At 37.5% G+C, this 19,409-nt stretch overlaps 1 protein-coding gene across 2 annotated transcripts in view; it reads right to left on the minus strand.

Moving 5' to 3' along the window:
* LOC131054400 (uncharacterized) overlaps positions 1–18,618 on the minus strand; it is a 79,332-nt gene extending 60,714 nt beyond the window's left edge. For both annotated transcript variants that reach the window (XM_057988915.2, XM_059209252.1), the window contains exon 1: positions 17,938–18,618. In XM_057988915.2, the coding sequence (XP_057844898.2) occupies positions 17,938–18,504 (567 nt within the window). In that variant the 5' untranslated portion in view covers positions 18,505–18,618. The remainder of the gene's footprint in view (positions 1–17,937) is intronic.
* Positions 18,619–19,409: the final 791 nt, after the last annotated feature.

The following is a 19,409-nucleotide window of genomic DNA, read 5'->3' on the forward strand; positions in this document are numbered from 1 at the left end:
TAGACTATGAGAACATTGCATTTAAGGTCATATATATAAGAGGCTCATACCATGCTTTGTCTCGAAGAGATATCCATAGGAACAAGAAAACAGTTCTTACAAAATACAATTGACGATAGAAAACTTATCTTAAGTTTACAAATCTTCAAGGGGAATCCTCGCATTAAGAAGATTTAGTTAAAATAATAATTGCTCGAGGACAAGCAATTTCGGGAAGGGAGGACTGACATGCCCCTGATCTGATAGTGACCCCATCACATGTAATGGTCTTACAGTAGGATACCATTAATCAGAAAATTGTCTCATTTATACGACTTCACAATTTTCTCATGAAAGGAGATGCAGGCCAGCGATCCTTTCAAAATCTATATCAGCAACGATGCAGTGATCCTAGCATAATATTGAATAGATTAAGGAAATAGTAAGAGTTGAGTGTACTTTAATTAATGTTGTTATTCATCCTTGAAGTGGTGCAGGCACCTTAATGATTAGTTAGAGGCAAAGCACATGTAATCACGGGGTGCCACTTTTGCAAAAGGAATACCCGTGGGAAGAAACATGCCCTTCCATCCAGTAAGGAGATATATATGCAGCATATCAACCTCCAAATGGGAAAACATATCCAGATCAGCAAAATATATCAGGTAATAAATACAAACAACAATCATGAATATATTGATCAGATCAAGCTCTACTATATAGAGCAGATCGAAATCTTTGCAGGCAACACTGGTTTGCAGGTAGATTACTCTGAGACATCAGATCGGTATGTTGTGTCTCACTAATGAACCACTTGTATATTTACAACTATATTGTATATAAGTATTATAACAGTTACATTATTTATTATTTCTATATATATAACAAAACTAATCAGATGATTTATACTTAATTTCTTATACATTTGTAATACTTGAAAGACCAATATATTAAATGGTCTAGTACTTGATCTTTCACTAATGCCTTCGTGAGGATAGGAGGTTTGTGTAGAGAGAGGCGGAGTAATTCTATCACAAGACAGCTAGTCCCGAGATGGGGTAAGGACATATATTTTTGAATCCTTGAGGGAGAGTCCCGAGATGGGCATCAACAACTATTCCTGAAGCCTTGAGAGAGCCTACTTGTAGACAGTTTCCAAGGGCCCTAGCATAGTAATTCCACCATCATCTGTCAAGGTTAGGGAAGAATTGACGGCAAACCCTTAAAATAATTAGTATTAATTGTATTATACGAAATTAGATGTTTTCTAATCTCAATAACTTAATTTAAGACATAAAAATGTTTAATAATTATTGACAAAAAGGTAGCCATCCGGTAGGCGACATTACAATTGGCATCAAAGCTTTGATCCTGCCATCCTGAAAGGTGAAGATGAATCAAGGAATACGTTCTACTTGATAAGAAGGATCTAGTAATAATTGGCATGTGAATGCTCCGTGTTTGCATATAACCATGTTTATGCTTCGTGTTTTTATGTGTATGCTCTGTGTTTGGTTCATACCTGATGTGCTTGTCTACTCTATGAGCATTTATGATTACTATAGACATATTCATGTCATCATAAGATTTATATTTTTGGGTTGATCTGGAATATGAGAACATTGCATTTAAGGTCATAAATGTGTGTTATATTCCTGATCCTAATCTTAAAATATAAGAGGCTCATCTCTTGCTTTGTCTCGAAGAGATATCCATAGGAACAACAAAACAATTCTTACAAAATACAATTGATGATAGGAAACTTATCTTAAGATTACAAAACTTTAAAGGGAATCCTCACATTAAGAAGATTTATTTAAAATGATAATTGCTTGAGGACAAGCAATTTCAAGAAGGGTGGATTATCATACCCCCGATCTGACAGTGACTACATCACATGAAATGGTCTTACAGTAGGATACCATTAATCAAAAAATCGTCTCATTTATAACACTTCACAATTTCCTCATGAAAGGAAATGCAGGCCAGCGATCCTTTCAAAATGTACATCAGCAACAATGCAGTGATCCTAGCATAATATCGAATAGATTAAGGAATGGTAAGAGTTGAGTGTACTTTAATTAATGTTGTTATTAATCCTTGAAGTGGTGAGGTCGCCTTAATAATTAGTTAGAGGCAAAGGGCATATAATCAAGGAGTCCCACTTTTGCAAAAAGAATACCTGTGGGAAGAGACATGCCCTTCCATCCAAAAAGGAGATATATATGCAGCATATCGACCTCCAATTGGGAAAATATTTTCAGATTAGAAAAACATATCAAGTAATAAATACAAACAACAATCATGCATATATTGATTAGATCAAGCTCTACTATATAGAGTGGATCGGAATCTTTGCAGGCAACACTGGTTTGCAAGCAAATTAGTCTAAGACATTAGATCAGTATGTTGTGTCTCACTAATGCACCACTTGTATATTTACAACTATATTGTATATAAGTATTATAACAGTGACATTATTTATTATTTCTATATATATATCAGCACTAATCAAATTTATACTTAATTTCTTATACATTCATAGTACATGAAAGACCAATATATTAAACGGTCTAGTCCTTGATCTTTAGCTAATGCCTTCGTGAGGATAGGGGATTTGTGTAGAGAGAGGCGGAGTAATTCTTTCACAAGACGGGTAAGTCCCAAGATGGGGTAAGGACATAAATTTCTAAAGCCTTGAGGGAGAGTCCCGAGATGGGCATGAAAAAGTTTTCCTGAAGCCTTGAGGGAAGCTACTTGTAGACAGTTTCCAAGCACCCTAGCACAATGTTGTGACATTTTCACACATCGCCCCATTGCAAATGGGGACCCCCACTTTTTTTTGCTTTTTAGGCTAGTTGTAGTGTCTTTAGCTATTAACCTTGTGCTTGAGGAAGTGCAGTGTCTTAGATTGCTAGGAAGTGATCAAGTCATATCTCCTTCTTTAGGTGGAAATGAGTCAATGTAGCTCTTCAATTCCTTAGCAATGGTTGATACATGATGATCATTTCATTTGATCATCATCTTCAAAGATGGAAACAATGAATGCAAGTATGGAGATCAATCATGAGAATTAAGATGATAGATGCAGGTCAATCAAGATAGAGGCTCAAACAAAATGGAGGAGCTTTGGTTGATGATGTAAGACCCTTAGAGTGGGTAAGATGAGTGCTACTACTCACAATATCAAGCAAATGAGGTCACTGTCAGTAACCCCCTAAAACCCCAACCTACCTCTCCTAGCACTGTCAGTTGGTGGTAAGATCTTTAAGATCTTCGACCTGCCTTGAGATCATCTCCAATCGCCTACCTGTTGTGACGTATTCACACATCGCCCTATTGTAAATGGGGACCCCTGCTTTTTGCTTTCTAGGGTTAGTTTTCTTTCGCTTAGTTGTCTGGTCTTGGCTTTTAGCCTTTGCATTTGAGAATTGCTAGAGGGCTCGTTAGGATAGGATGGTGCTTAGGCTCAAATTGGTCAGTAGGTGGTCCAGGTCAGGGTCTCTTCAAAGGCCTTCTCTAGGTCAGGCCTTTGCTCTTGTTTCTAGGTTAAGTCTTGATTGAGTTCGGCTAAGTCCTTATATCCTGCTAGGAGTCTTGCCTTTTTGACCTGTCTTTGAATTAAGGAAGTGAATGAAGGTTTGTGAGTGAGTATCATCAAGGATTTTCCCTTTGAGGGTTTGAGATTGGTTCAGTTGATGAATAATGAAGTTCTAGGCATTGATTGATGTGATACTGACCTATTTTGCCCTTAGAAATGCCTAACAACCAAGTCTACACTTGAAAATTTGGAGAAAGGTCAAGAATTTGAGCATTTTAGAAAATTTCGCTCCTGACCCTTCCAAAGGGTCCAGAGCGAAATCCTTAGAGAGGCCTAATTTGTCATCAAAAGCTTTGAGTTGACATCACCTTGAAGGCAAATGGACTTGATTACGATGAAGGAAAGACCCAAAAGCCAAGTCTAAGAAGTAAAGTTGAGGGGAAAGTGAAGAATTTGTACAAAAAGAGAAATTTCGCTCCTGACCCTTCCAAAGGGTCTAGAGCGAATTTCCTTATATCTGCCTTCCTGGTCCTAATTTGCATCACAAACCTTGCTCCCATGGCGTCTTTGAAGAAGATGAATACACTTGGAACATGAAGAAATGGAGAATTTGGGCAAAAACACCAAATTCACTCCTGACCCTTCCAAAGTGACATGAGCGAATTTTCTTAAAACACCTATTTGCTCCTTGTTCCTTTGGTATGATTAAGGCAAGATTAATGACTTAAAGTGATTTGGGACCTAGAAGAACGCCCTTGGACCTTGAATGAGTTAGGAAATTGACCAAGAATGCATATTTCACTCTTGACCATTCCAAAGGGTCCAGAGCGAAATTTATCTAAGCTCTTGACCCTTCCAAAGGGTCCAAAGCGAAAATTCCCAAATGACCTAGTTCTTCACCAAAGTCATTGAATGGTGGTCATGCATGGCAAAGAAAAGCCTCAAGGATCAAGTCTAGGACAAAGTTAAGTGAAAAAGGGATGTGAATTAAGCCTAAAATGCAAAATTCACTCCTGACCCTTCCAAAGGGTCTAGAGCGAATTTCTCAAAAACATGTATTTTCCTCACAATTTTAAAGCAAATTGCCTTCAAGGTATTTTCCTAGGATGGTTTGGAGCTAAGCAAGCAAGCTAAGAGAAAACTTTATCAAGGACAAGCCCTATTTTCCAAATTTCGCTCCTGACCCTTCCAAAGGGTCCAGAGCGAATTTCTTTAGGAAGCTTTGTTCCTTGCCTAAGCCTTTGAACTAACCTATTCCTAAGCATTTTAGAGGGCAAAAGACTTGTTTTTGATGAGAAAAGGATGAGAAATGAAGTTTTATGAAGGAAAATCAAGCAAAAGACAAAATTTGCTCCTAACCCTTCCAAAGGGTCCAGAGCGAATTTTCATAGAACCCTCCCTTTGCTTCAAATTTGGACCAATTTTGTGCCTTGGAGCCTTAGCTAGGATGTCATCATGCCTTGAAATCAATTGAGGGGTGAAAAGGTGGAGGATTTGAAGCTAAAATGCAAATTTCGCTCTTGACCCTTCCAAAGGGTCCAGAGCGAAATTTTTCCAAGCTCCTGACCCTTCCAAAGGGTCCAGAGCGAAATCCTTAGGACTCCTCCTTATTTCATCTAATGCACCCAAAAAGATCTTGTTTTAGGCTAAATAGAGGGCGAATTGACTTGATGATGATAGAGGAAGATTTGAAAAGAAGAAGAATGGTGTCAAAATGCAAATTTCGCTCTTGACCCTTCCAAAGGGTCCAAGAGCGAAATTTCCTAAAAACTAAATTTTGCTCCTTGTTGAGATCAAGATCTTGATTCCCAAGGCATCGTTGGGAGAGAATTGTTAAGTCTTGCCTTGAGAAGTGATTTGGAAAAAAGAAATGATAGAATTGAGGCTAAATCACAAATTTCACTCCTGACCCTTCCAAAGGGTCCAGAGCGAAATTCCTAAAAACTCGTTTTGCTCCCAATTTTGTATCAAGCCTAATGTTGATTGAAGTGGATTGAACTTAGAGGCATCCTTAGGCATGCATTTGAGTAAGTGGTGGTCACAAAATGTGAAGAATTTGTCCTAAAATGTAAATCTCGCTCCTGACCCTTCTAAAGGGTCCAGAGCGAAATTTCTTAAAACACTATTTTCTTCCTTGTTGAGACCAAGATCTTGATTTCTAAGGCATGGTTTGGAAAGAATTGATATGTACTTGCCCTTGAAAGGTGATTTAAGGCAATGAAGTGATAAGATTGAAGCTAAATCACCTATTTCGCTTGTGACCCTTCCAAAGGGTCCAGAGCGAAATTCCTTATAGGTCCTGTCCTTGCCCAAGGTCCAAAGCAAATTTTCTTAAGACACTATTTTGCTCCTTGTTTGAAGCCTAGACTTTGTCCCTATGGCGTAAGATTGATGTATTCTTGCCTTAAGAAGAGATTTGAGGCGAAGAAATTGTGAAATTTGAGCTAAAATGCAAATTTCTCTCCTAACCCTTCCGAAGGGTCCAGAGCGAATTTTATTATAGGCCCTGTCCCTGGAGAGGATCTTGAGCGAATTTCATTCTAATGCCTTCTTGTTGATGATTTAAGGTGAGAAATATCATGTTAGAACAAATATATCATGTATACTTAATCATCCTTTATTTGTTTTGCAGATTAATAAAATCAAGATGGAGGAGGATCAGGCCAGGACAAGAAAGACCTATTCAAGTTCCATTATCATCAAGGACACTTCAAATGCATGGAGGAGGACTCAAGGTGTTTCTAAAGCGTTGGAAGACTTCAAGTGTTTGAGGAGTTGCATGTTATCCTCAAGATCTTCATTCTACCACATGGAGAAACCACAAGATATCAGAAGAAAGATCTTGTATGCATTTCAAGGCGAGGTGGGCTACTAAGGAGTGATCTAACCATAAGGAGGCTTCATCAAACACATGAGAGTCAAGGGATTTCATCATTCACTAAGTACATCAAGGATGAAGGAAGATCAATCAAGGTCAATGCAAGGTCAATGCAAGGGCAAACGCAAGACAAGGTGGCATCCCAGTCACTATTCCTCTGGTCAGATAGCTCCACCTCAGCATGTCCAAATTCAATGTACCTGACTCACCAGTGATGGCACAAACTTCGAGGCACCTACCCCTAACATCTATTGGTCCATCCTCATGAAATGTAATTTTATCATTGGGTAAAGGAGTTTGTTATAACAAACCCTAATTAGGGTTTCTATCTTGTACTCCTGGCCATTCATTCTAAATCAATCAGAGCCATCAAATTGTAAAGAGCTCCCTACATAAGGCTCTGGCTCTTCATTTGTAAAGGTTAATAGTGGGTTAATAGTTAAGAGTTAGCTAATAAGAGTTAGTTAATAGTCAATAAAATAGAATAGCAAATAGAATAGCAATAGAGTAGATTAGGAAGAGAAGGCAAGAAATTGTTGCCTTGATTGTAAATGAACTCCATTTTCATTGAAGTTATGGTGAAGGGTGTTGTTTCTTTGCAATACACATGGTCTCTTGTTGAATCTTCATTTTAGATGGTAAATAATTAGATTGAATGAAGGAAGTTATTGAATGCACTCGCACGGAATCCACCTAGTCCAAACCACTAGCTTCTTGCTGATTGTAAGTGTGCCCTGCGTGGTCAACTAGCATCGAATGAGCCTAATCTCAAGTCATTACGCGTCTATTGTTCATGCATTAACTTGAATGGTGATCAGTATCTGATGGAGTACAATTTGAATATATTCGAAGCATCCCTTAGAAGAGCGCACTGAGTTGGTGTCGGATTGTTCAACCTGATGATGAGACCCAGCCCAGTAAGACTCCACCTAGTCGTTCATCCATCTTCTTGCATTCTAGGTCTTAGATTAGATTCTCCAAACCCTGTATCTTTTGCCATTTCTTTATCTTCCAGTTAGTAGATAGGATTCAAGTTCGAGCAGATTAAAACACTCAGGCAGTCAAATGTAAGTCCCCTTGTGATTCCAGCATAATCACATCAAACCACAAAGCTTATCCACACGTAGAGACCATACATATAAGAACCTTGGAGTCTTCTCGAATGATCCTTAGGCGAAATCTTCAGCATTCGATGTAATTTTGTTCAAGAGAGGATAAGCTACCTTGGTATTTTATTCTGTGTTCGCATGTGCATAAAAAACACATCAACACTACCCAAAAGCCCGACCTTTCCTTGAGTCATTGTCAGTGAAGGGTGAAAACCCCGACCACTTCCAGTCAGTGCACCATCAAAACCGTGACCTCGTTGAGTGATTGCCAATGCATGTTCAAATCCTCGATCAAGGTTAGAAGAGATAATGTCTAAGGCGATGACTATGTTAATGATGAAAGAAAGATGAATTCAATGTGTCAAGTAAGATAAAGGAGAGATCAAAATGAATCATCAATGAAGTGAAGGAATGTATGTGATAAAGATTGGAAGATTTTACTTCTACCAAGAGCTAGATTACAAGCAAGCCACTGTTAATGCTCCTCCAAAAACCCGACCTTATTGAGCCACTGTCAATGCTCCGACCATTTCCTGTCAATGCGGTCCCAAAAGTCCAATCTCTTTTTGGCATTGTCACTGCTTATCAAAAACCCTGATCACTTCCAGTCAATGCCCTATGGTAAGCCCGACCACTTCCAGTCAATGCTCACCAAAAGGTCTGATCTCCTCGCGCCACGGTCAATGCCAATCCAAAAGTATGAGCTTCCTATGCCTTTCCAAAAGTCTGACCACTTCTTGTGACCACCTAAATCCACGAACTTCCAGTTGGTCCCTAAATCTCCGACCAGCGCATGGTGACTGCCAATTGATACTAAAATCCACGCCTAGAAACAAATAGATAAGAATCAGGTGTCCAACACAGGAAAATCAGACATGTAACTCAGATATTAGACCTTTAAGCAACCAAATCAGACCTTAATCAGACCTGAAACCAATGGAAATCAGACCTTAATCAGACCTGATTGCAAGCAAATTTTATCAGCGGACCACCATTTCCAGATTTGAATTAATGATTAGTGATGTTTTAGAGGTATGTATTAGAATATTTAATTATATTTTAGTCACCTATATTTAGTTCCTTGTTTAATGGTCATTTAGCTTTTTAGTTAATTAGCTTTTAAGCTATATTTAGCATTTAGCTTTTTCTTTTTAGTTAATTAGCTTTTAAGCTTTATTTAGCATTTAGCTTTTTCTTTTTAGTTAATTAGCTTTATTTAGCGTTTAGCTTTTTAGTAGTTTACTTTAAAATGACTTGTTCTTAATTTAGAACGTCGTCCTTGTAATCTCTTTATATACGCTTGTATATTGTTGAATAGATTATCCGATTATTGAATCATTCATTCAATTTATTTTTCATGGTATCAGGGCGGGTCAATGGGATTCTTTAAAGTTTGGCGAATTTTTTAATAAAAATTCATGCCCTTCTTTTTGGAATATTTTCCAGATTTTTTTTTATTGTTTTTTTATTAAAAAAAACGATTTTGCTTTTTAGAAGGCTTTTTGAGAGTTTCTGGTTTGTGGGCGAATTTCTGTGTTGGGCAGCAGTTCATGTTTTTTTTAGGGTTTTTGGAGATTTTAGGCCCTGCAACCTGGAGGTTTTTTTTGCAGATTGAAAACTTTCCTAGGGTTTCTGCAATTTCGACTAGGGTTTTGACCCTTCAATTCAAGTTGAAATTTTATTCTGGTTGCAGATTCTTGGTAGGTTTTTCGAGACCTCAACTAGGTCGTCATCAAATTTTTCTAGGTGCATCATTTTCTATGCCTCGATTTTTGAGCTGTCGGATCTGCATTTTGATTTCAGATTCTTGATGGGTTTTTCGAGAGCTTTTTTGGGCTGGTCTCAAATTTTTTTGGGTGTCTCGTTTTCCGTGCCTTGAATTTCGTGCCAGCAAATTTGCCTTGAAATTTAAAAACAGTCAGTGATTTTTGCTAATTCTATGGGTTTTCTGATTTTTTTTCTACAAAAAATCATGGGAGGGTTTTCACATTTTTTTTCCTCAAAAATTGTTCGCAGGGTTTAGAATTTTTTCCTTAAAAATTATTATCTGTCATCTGCAAAAAGCTTGCATGGGTTTTCTGATTTTTCACCATAAAAAATCATGGGAGGGTTTTGCTTGATTTTTTCCTCAAAAATCAAGGTTTTACCATGTGATGTCTGGTATTTTACCACGTGATGTTGTCTGGTGTTTTCCCGCGTGATGTCTGATGTTTTACCGCGTGGTGTTTGGTGTTTAATCACGTGATGTTTTGGGTCTTGCCATGCGAAGTTTCAGGGTTTTGTTCGATTTTTTCCTTAAAAATCGATTTAGGGTTTTTTACCATTTTTTCCACAAAAATGATGATTTGTATCTTCAGTTTTGGAGGGTTTGCCGATTTTCCTCAAAATCATGGTTTTAGGTTTCAGCTTGGTTACCCAACGTCAGGTTGGATGGATTCTGGTATTGTTGGTCATTAACACTTTTCAGATCCAAGGAGGGTCTCCACCGTGGCAGAGTGTTATTTTCATTTGCGATCAAAAGATCTGCAGTGTCTTATGTAGGGTAGTTAGTAGATAGAATGACCATTAAGGGAGGGTATTAGAATATTTAATTATATTTTAGTCACCTATATTTAGTTCCTTGTTTAATGGTCATTTAGCTTTTTAGTTAATTAGCTTTTAAGCTTTATTTAGCATTTAGCTTTTTCTTTTTAATTAATTAGCTTTTAAGCTTTATTTAGCGTTTAGCTTTTTAGTAGTTTACTTTAAACGACTTGTTCTTAATTTAGAACGTCGTCCTTGTAATCTCTTTATATACGCTTGTATATTGTTGAATAGATTATCCGATTATTGAATCATTCATTCAATTTATTTTTCAGTATGGAAGGTTGCATTACTATCATAATTTTGATCCATTGTGTCTCCTTTCACGTTTCGATGTAAGAGAAAGGCAGCACTCATACAAGGGACCGTAAGAGAAAGGCAGCACTCATACAAGGGGTGATGGGATCAAGGATCCCGGTGCATTGAGAGGAGGAGTTCAATAAGGTGATGCATTTCATTTCATCAAGATCCACGAGTTTGAGGATCAATATCAAAAACACCAACACCAAGAGATGCAAGATAAATCAACAAGGACTCGAGCATCATTATAAGAAAGATCAAATCGTGGCAGCAAGGAAGTGTTCCAAGTTCAAGAAAGCACAAGATCCACAAGAGCAAGCATGAGAGTGCACATGCAAGAGGAATGAATTCTAAAACTATCTTGAAATTCCTCCAGAATTCCAAGAATCAATGCCAGTGCATCAAGAGATTTCCCAATGCATGTAGAGGAAGAGGATGCAAAGGTGTTCAAGACAAGAGACAATTCCAGAAGAGTTAATCAAAGTCAGAAAGATTGATCCCCAAGGATTATGCAATTTGGGAATATCTCCTACCTTCATCTCATTCATGATTGAGCGTAGAAATGTTGAGCATCAAGAGATATGCTCGAATCACCTATAACTTGTGATGAGTTACAAGGTGTATAGCTAGTTGAGGTGGCACCCAGTCATCTTCATCATCCAATCACTTCATTCCAAATCAGAGCATCCATGTTCATTGCACCTGACTCATCCAACGAGGTGGATAACTACTACATGTGGACACAAAGTTCGATGTACCTACCCTCGTTATCTATTGGTCAATCATTCGAGGAAGGACATGTGTCCCATTTATTGTAATTTTATCATTGGTCAAGCATTAAATGCTTTGGAATGGGTGTAACAAACCCTAATTAGGGTTTTTAACTTGTAATCTTGGCCATTGAATGTGAATCAATCTGAGTCATTCATTGTAAAGAGCCATCTATATAAGGCTTAGTTTTCTCATTTGTGAAGTTAATAGCTCAATAATAGAAAATAGTCAATAGTTAGATAGCAGCTAACAATTAGAAGTAGAGTAGGAGGAGAAGGCAAAAATTGTTGCAAAACTTGTAAATAAGTATCCTTTTCATTGAAGATATGGTGGAATGTGTTGTTTCTTCTACATAATTGCATGGTTTCTTGTTGGATCCTCATGTTAGATGGTGATAATTAGATGGATGGAAAATCTTTGTGCATGATTAATGGTGAACCTCCTATGTTCATACTACTAGTATTTCATTAATTGTGAAGTATCTTGCGTAGTCAACTAAACTCATTTATCCAAGCTTAACTTCAATTGCTACTTCTTTACTGATATGCATCGTCTTGATGGTGTCTATGTTTGTGGTAGTGATTTGAACATCATATGCTTACCTTAGGAGATTGCACTAAACTTTGTGGAGTTGTTGCTTTGCATGGCAAAACAAAGTCCAGTTGAGTTTCACCAAAAAGTGTGCATTGCTCTTGCATTCCTAGGATTAGATCAGCTTTCTAAACCCTTTATCCTTTTTTCCATTTTTTCAAATCAAGTTAATTCCCACGTTCTAGCGACATTCAAGCATTCAAGATTTAACGTGAGTCCCCTTGCGATTCCAGCAAATCAAATCATACACACTGGGTCTATCCAAGAGCGCATCAAGACCTGACATTCAAAACCTTGGAATCATCCCATTTGATCACATAATTTAGCACTTCATAAGATTTTGTTAAAGGGAGGATAGAATTCTTAGGATTTTATTTTGTGTTGCATAGTGCATAAAAACACATCAACACAGTAATTGGCCATCCTCTGTCAAGGTTAGGGAAGAATTGAGGGCAAACCCTTAAAATAATTAGTTTTAATTGTATTATGAGGAACTAGATGTTTTCTAATCTCAATAACTTAATTTAAGACATAATAATGTTTAATACTTATTGGGAAATAGGTAGCGTTCCGGTAGGGGACATTACAAGCATATCCATGGATTCCATCACAGGGTTGCCAAAAGTTAAAGGTAAAGATTTTATGTATGTGGTTGTTGATAGGTTCACTAAATATACCCACTTGCATGTCATGTCTTCAGAATTTAAAACTCCATAGGTGGCAGATCTGTTTTTTGGAGAGATTTTCAACTTCATGATTTGCCAAAGAACATTGTAAGTGACAGGGGCAGCAAGTTTCTCAGTTTGTTTTGGCAAGAACTCTTTCGTTTGACAGGTACCAAGTTAAAACCAAGCACTAGCTATCATCCACAAATTGATGGGCAAACAAAGATCGTGAACAAATGGATAGAGGGCTACTTACAGAACTATGTCACGAGGCAGAATATAGCTTCGATCAGACGATTGCTCCTAGGAGAATATTGCGACAATACAACTCATCACACGACAATTGGTATGACTCCTTTTAAGGCACTTTATGGTTATGATGCTACTTCATTTATTGATTTGATTATTACAGAAAGTAGAGATCCAAGAGCAAAAGATGTGGTACAGCAGAGTATAGATATCTTGAAATCTCTCAAGGAAAACTTGCAGCAAGCCCAAAATCTGCAAAAGGTGTATGCTGATAGGCACCAAATTGAGAGGGTTTTTGAGGTTGGTGACATGGTGTTTTTGAGATTGCAGACCTATAGGCAATCTTCTATCAAAGGGAGTGGAGCTGAGAAGCTGAAGCCACATTTTTATGGGCCCTACAAGGTGGTGAGGAATATTGGTGAGGTAAATTATGAGTTGGAACTTTCAGTTAACAACAGAATTCATAACACATTCCATGTTTTGTGTCTTATAAAAGCCCTTGAACAGCAGGTCACTCCTTCACAAGAGCTACCACCACCTGACTATGAAGGCAAATTGATTCTAGAACCTGAGACGGTGATGGATGTGAGGGAGAAGAGGTTAAGAAACAAAACCATTCCTGAGTATTTGGTGAAATGTAAAGGTCTTCCCCTAGAAGATGCAACATGGGAGGAGGTTGAGATTTTTTGACATCCCAATCTGAAATTGCTTGAGGACAAGCAATTGTGGTATGGGAGGATTATAATTATCCAAAATTAAGGCTGGGCGGTCAGCCTTGCTTGTGGCAGCATTAGATGATACACCCGCCAATTTTGCTAAGTATTTTGTTTTAAATAAGCAATAAATATCTAACTAAAAAATTTATTAAATTTATGAATAAATGTTAATTATTGAATAAATTTTAACAAAGTCCTTGGCCCAACCTGTCCCAACCAATTGTAAGTCAGTTTTCTTCTTTGAGGCCGACCTGTGTAAGACAAGTATTAATAGGGGATCGGGAGCAGATCTTGGCATTGAAGCATTTCATTTTCAGCTTGCATTAAATGAATGCATAGTTTCTTGGATGCAAACCTAGGAGGCTACTAGTCAAGTAGAACACAACCCCTACTTGACTCATCTTTGTCAATTTCAATCAGCTTTCATTGTGCGTACTAATCATGGCAGCAGCTATAGACTAAAGGCGATATCTCCGCACGCTGCGAGCAATTATATGGTAGCAAGCATATAGGCATTGGGATCCATTCAAGCACAAGCACTGAGCTTTTACCAACGCATATCAAAAGAGGCATCTGGGCATCACCAAATTATATAAGGAGGCGGCGTATATACCGGACTGGAAAATGGCAAGGGGAATTGTTGTGATGTTTTCACACATCGCCCCATTGCAAATGGGGACCCCTCTTTCCACTTGCTTGGTTAGCTATTTTGTGCGCTTAGTGTTAGCTTGGCAACAATGTAAGTCTTTAACCTTTGAAGGAGGAGTTCAGTTCATTTTGCCATGGCCAAGAGGTGAGTTGAAAGGTAAAGTTGTGATTATTGCAAGGAGGAATGGCAAGGTTCCCTTGCAATCCGGCCATATTCTACTACATTACTCTTCATCTTCGGTCCAAATACATGATTACGTGTAAAGGTTGCTTCAGGTTGCAAAAGTGTAGTTTGTTTGCATAGGGCATGATTTTGCTTGATTGAAGGTTGGAACGTTGTGTTGAGCGTGCATGAAACCCCTTGCAACTCCAAGATTGATTGCACAAAAGACTTAGTTTTTGAAAATGAGTGCAAGAGGTTGTCCAACTTGCAATTTTGAATGTATGCGTGAGCACTGTACAAACCTGCCATCTATGCATGAGCACTACACAATCCCAATTTTATACATGAAGTGCTCAAAATCCCTATTTTATACATGAAGTGCTCAAAATCCCTAAATCTTACATGGAGGTCAGTAATACCCAAAATCTTACATGAGCACTACATAATCCTGATTTTGTGCATGAGGACCCCTAAAACCCGAATTCATGCATGTGAGCTTGAAAGCCCCAAAATCCTACATGAGTATGTAGAAATCCCAAAATCATACATGAGGGCTGATGAAACCCGAAATTGTGCATAAAGGCATGAAATTTCCGAAAAATGAAGGGGTGAATGCTTGTTTGTTCAAGTTGGCTACCTAATGGTGTAAGGCATGTGAGGAGTGGTTGAGGCTGGAAACGTGGTGATGGCCGACTTTGAGGAAGGCTATAATCTTTTTAGAAAAAATTAAATTAATTAAAATTCACAAAACCTTGCTAACCTTGCTAAGGCTGACCTAATCACTTCCTCAATGCATATAAATGCAAGCCTCAAGGTGATGCTTATTCATTCTCGCCATTCAATTCCGATCCATTCAAACAGAGATAAGGAGCAGACCTGCAAAAGAGGAGAAGAGCAAACTTTACCAGCAATGGTGAAGGTGATTGTGAAGGTAGCTTACAGCCACAAGACATAAATCCAATCAAGTATTTGTAAGTGCAAGGTGTTGATGATCAAAGCCAACAAGGAAGTAGTTGGAGAGGGGTTAAAATCAGTTTCTATGGCAGAATATTAAACATTTCCAGATCTGAAATAAGAATTTCAAGGGGTAAAAGTGCTATTTCCAGAACTGAAGGGAAGTATTTGTGGAGCAATCTTGTGCGACTTAGTAATACTGTTTTGATATCATGAATCGGTACAATCTAAGGTATTTTGTCTTTCTTTTTGTCAGGAAAAATTACAAGGAAAGATGGATGAAAGGAGACAAGTCATACAATGAAGCACATCTCAACATGCAAGAAGTTGATCCTACAGCATGAGGAAGGACTTCACCATGTGAAGAAAGACATCTCAACAATGCAAAGGAGGCTCACATCAAGGTCAACATCATGATAGAAGATACCTCAACGATGCAAAAGAAGACATCAACACATTCAAAAGGGGAACAATGAAAGACAAAGATGGAAGTGTGAATCAATGCATTCAAGGAGATGCACTTCGTTACATCAAGACAAGATCAACACATTCAATGCAATGCATGGATTCATCAACATACTCATGAAGAAAGACTTTGCCACTTGAAAATAAGATCAATCCATCATAACGGAAGAGGAACATTACAAATGCAGATGGAGGATACAGTTGCAACGACCACACATGAAAATCGAGCATTGGCATCATGAAGGCAACGAAAGAAGATGGAATGCACAATGGAATGCATCTCTCAAATAGATAGTTTCAAAAGAGTTAATCAAATATAGAAGATGATGCAATTTTGGAATATGACCCATCACAATCAGTCAAAGGCCACATGATGATGTTGAGTACCAAGAGATATTGCTTGCAACGAGGTATCAAGTCTCCAAGGCGTGCAAGTAGTTGAGATGGCAACAACTCAACTTCATCCACCAATTAAACAATTCCTAGTCAAAGCGTCCAAATTCATTGAACTTAGTCAGAGAAAGATGGAAATTTCAACTTATTTCCTATTGGTCCTAGAAGGACGTGTAATCAAGCAAATGTAATTTTCTCATTGGTCAAAGAGGAGTTAGTGTTAACTAACCCTAATTGGTGTTCAAATCTTGGCCATTCAATCCAAAATCAATCCTAACCCTTAAAATGTAATTGAAAGTCTATCTAAGGCTCAGCCTTCTCATTTGCAAGGGTTAATAGATGATAGGAGAATAGTTCAGTAGAAGAAGAAAATTCAAGTTAAGAGTAGAGTAGAAGGGAAGATAGAGACTGTTGCCAAGACTTGATGGAATAAACATACTATTTTCATTGAAGATATGGTGGATTTTGTGTGTTATTTCAACATGTTGAATGGTTTCTACTTCTCTAAGTTTAGTTAAAGTCCATTAATCTTAATGGAGAAATGCAATGATATGTGATGAATTTCTTGGTTCATACTTTTTGTGGTTTGCTGATTGTGGCTAAGTTCAATTGTGGATATTTGTTCAAGTTGTGCCAGTATTGGGTATTTGTATGAATATTTGCAATAATGAAAATCATTCGCTACCTTAGGAGATCGCATCAGTTTTGTGTAATTGTTGTTATCATGATGAAGCAAAGCTTGGTTTGAAGGAGTTTATCTATCAAAGCACTATTCATTATCATCATTGTCCTTAGGATTAGCATAAATTCTCTAAACCCTTTACCTTTTGATCCTTATTTGAGTTTGAGTCATTCAATTTGCAAGTTCCAGCTGTTATTCATTAGTGTAAGTCCCTTTGTGATACTAGCATATCACATCATACAACTGAGACCATCCACTTGCAAAGTCAAGACCTGACTATAGAAACCTCGGGGTTATGTTATTTGATCATATTATTTAGCATATAAGGTTTCCTTGTTCAAGAGAGGGTAGAATACTTAGTATTTTATTATGTGTTCGAAGTGCATAAAAAACACATCAACAAGAACCATTCCGACAGAGTTAGCAGGAGCTCACATCATGTGAAGGGGGCAGATAGGCTTCCAGTACAGCGCGGCTTCATACTTTCCATAATACACTTGCACCTCTAAACGCAAGCTCTGTTCACTATCAACTCCCTACCATCAATCAGTTATATCCAATAACCAGAGACTTCAGGTGCAGATGAGTATACTGTCACGATTTTATGTTGACTGATTTATAGGCCTGATCATTTCTATGTATCTCATTGTTGTTAAACAGGAGGGCCTGTTCATTGGTGTATGTATGAATGATTAGTGCAATTAAGAAGACTGATGCTTTCTGGGCTATTATTCTGAGTCTGCAAGTTTATTTAATCTGGGAACTGAATTGAGTCTGTAAGGTTATCTTGATTTTTTTTTTAAGTATTATTATAAATATGTTTGCTGATAAGAATTGCAAAAGTTTCACAAGCTGGTATATTTCATAATTAAAAAGTTGGCATAATCCATGCCAAAAAACGTTATGAATGCGGTTCAAGCTCGCCTTATACAATGTCAATAAAGAAAAAGGAAAGGCCCCTGAGTACACCTAACTGTGACAAGACTAATGCAAACCTTATAACATATAAGACCAAGCAATCCACCTGATCATGTTTACACTATGCGATACACATACTCTACTCTTTCTATATCCTCTCCAGATTCAAGAACTCTAGTCCATTTCGTCCCTCCACTCCAACACAAGATCTTCAGAGTCGGAGTCAGATTTACTCAGGCTTACCCTTTACCTCATCAAATATTTATCAAGAATTTTAAAAAATGTATCCAAGATAAAGGCTAAAACCCTAAAGAAAAGGAAAAAAAAGCTACCTGCTTGGCCATGCTGAGTAGATCTTCCACACTCAAGTCCAGCCCATTTTCAATAGAAATACCCTCAGATGGGTCCTCAATATCGTCCTCAACATCAGATATGTGATCTTCCTGAAGATCACTCTCAAATTGCGGATCCTTCATCTTCCTCCTGCCTCTAGGTGCGCCCTTTCTAGACCCAATTTGTTTTCTTTCCTTGGACACTCTCTTAGTACCATCTTCGGCAGCTGAATTACCCCCACTTTCGATTTCTACCCCTCTTTTGGCGGTCCTCTTTGTGCTAGAAGAGCCAGCACGTTTTGGGGGTCTATCTGCAGCTCTTTTGGGTCTTCTTTCTTCCTGAATTCCTCCATCAGACGAACCATTTTCATCAGCAGATAGTTGGGATTTTTTAGCCCGATTTCCTCTGATTGTTTCCGCTTTCGATGCAGCTTCTACGCCTGTGACTCCCAACATCCATTGTGGCAATTGTCTCTTCTTGATATTATTGTGGCCATTTTGCGGAGATGAAAAATTGGGGCATTGAGTGATCTGAGTTAGGCAAGCCTCTGAATTGCAATCTTCCATATCTCTGGAGGATTCGTAAAACTTGAAATCCTCCTACGGCAAGGAGGATGGGCACTGATTTAGTTTTAAAAGGGCTACAATTCCATTTACGTAGGGGTTAGATATGGTTACCGTTTAGATCGCTAATCCTTAATATTAATATATTTAGCTGGACAAGTAGATGGTTACAGTTTTTAAAATTTTCGGTTCCTTCTTTGACAAGATTTTGAAGCACATTAGTACCGTTGCGGAACGTTGTTCGATGGGCATTTCTATAGGTTTTTTAAAAAAATTAAATATTAAAGTTTCCAAGCCTATTTTACGTAAATATCTTGTTTTGTTTCAATAACAAAAAATCAAATTCTTTAGAGAAAGTTTTTGAAAATAAAAATGAAAAAATGTTGATGAGGTAAAAAAAGAGTCTAACATCAATCATGTTTTGTCTTTTATGTCTTCCCTTGTTCAAAGTGATAATGAGTTCTACATAGTTGAATCCTAATAGTAATATCGAGTTATCAATTCTAATTTTTTCAATTGTCTCCCCAATATAAAAAAATAGTATAAAGGAGCATCAAGCAAAATACTACCATACTTGGGCTTGATGTCCTTAGCAAAAAAACCCAAACTATCTTCTTCCCAATTTTCATTTTACCTTTTCCACCTTCCAAATTTGCATTGAAGCTTATGCAAGTTAATTCTTAACTAAACAATTACTTCATATTCTCTTCAAGAGATATAACTAAGTGTAAACTAATTTTTCCCTTAGTATTTGAATTTGAAAGAATAATTGTTAAATTTAGTATTAGAAAACTACATAGATATTGAGATTAGCATCATTCTATATAAGTAGTAAAGAGGATGCATAGGAGAAAGGTGAAGGTAAAATGTAGTATGTTTATTTTTAACATTTTGATATTGATAATTAG

This window comes from Cryptomeria japonica, chromosome 7, assembly GCF_030272615.1.
Source record: "Cryptomeria japonica chromosome 7, Sugi_1.0, whole genome shotgun sequence".
Taxonomy (NCBI): Eukaryota; Viridiplantae; Streptophyta; class Pinopsida; order Cupressales; family Cupressaceae; genus Cryptomeria; species Cryptomeria japonica.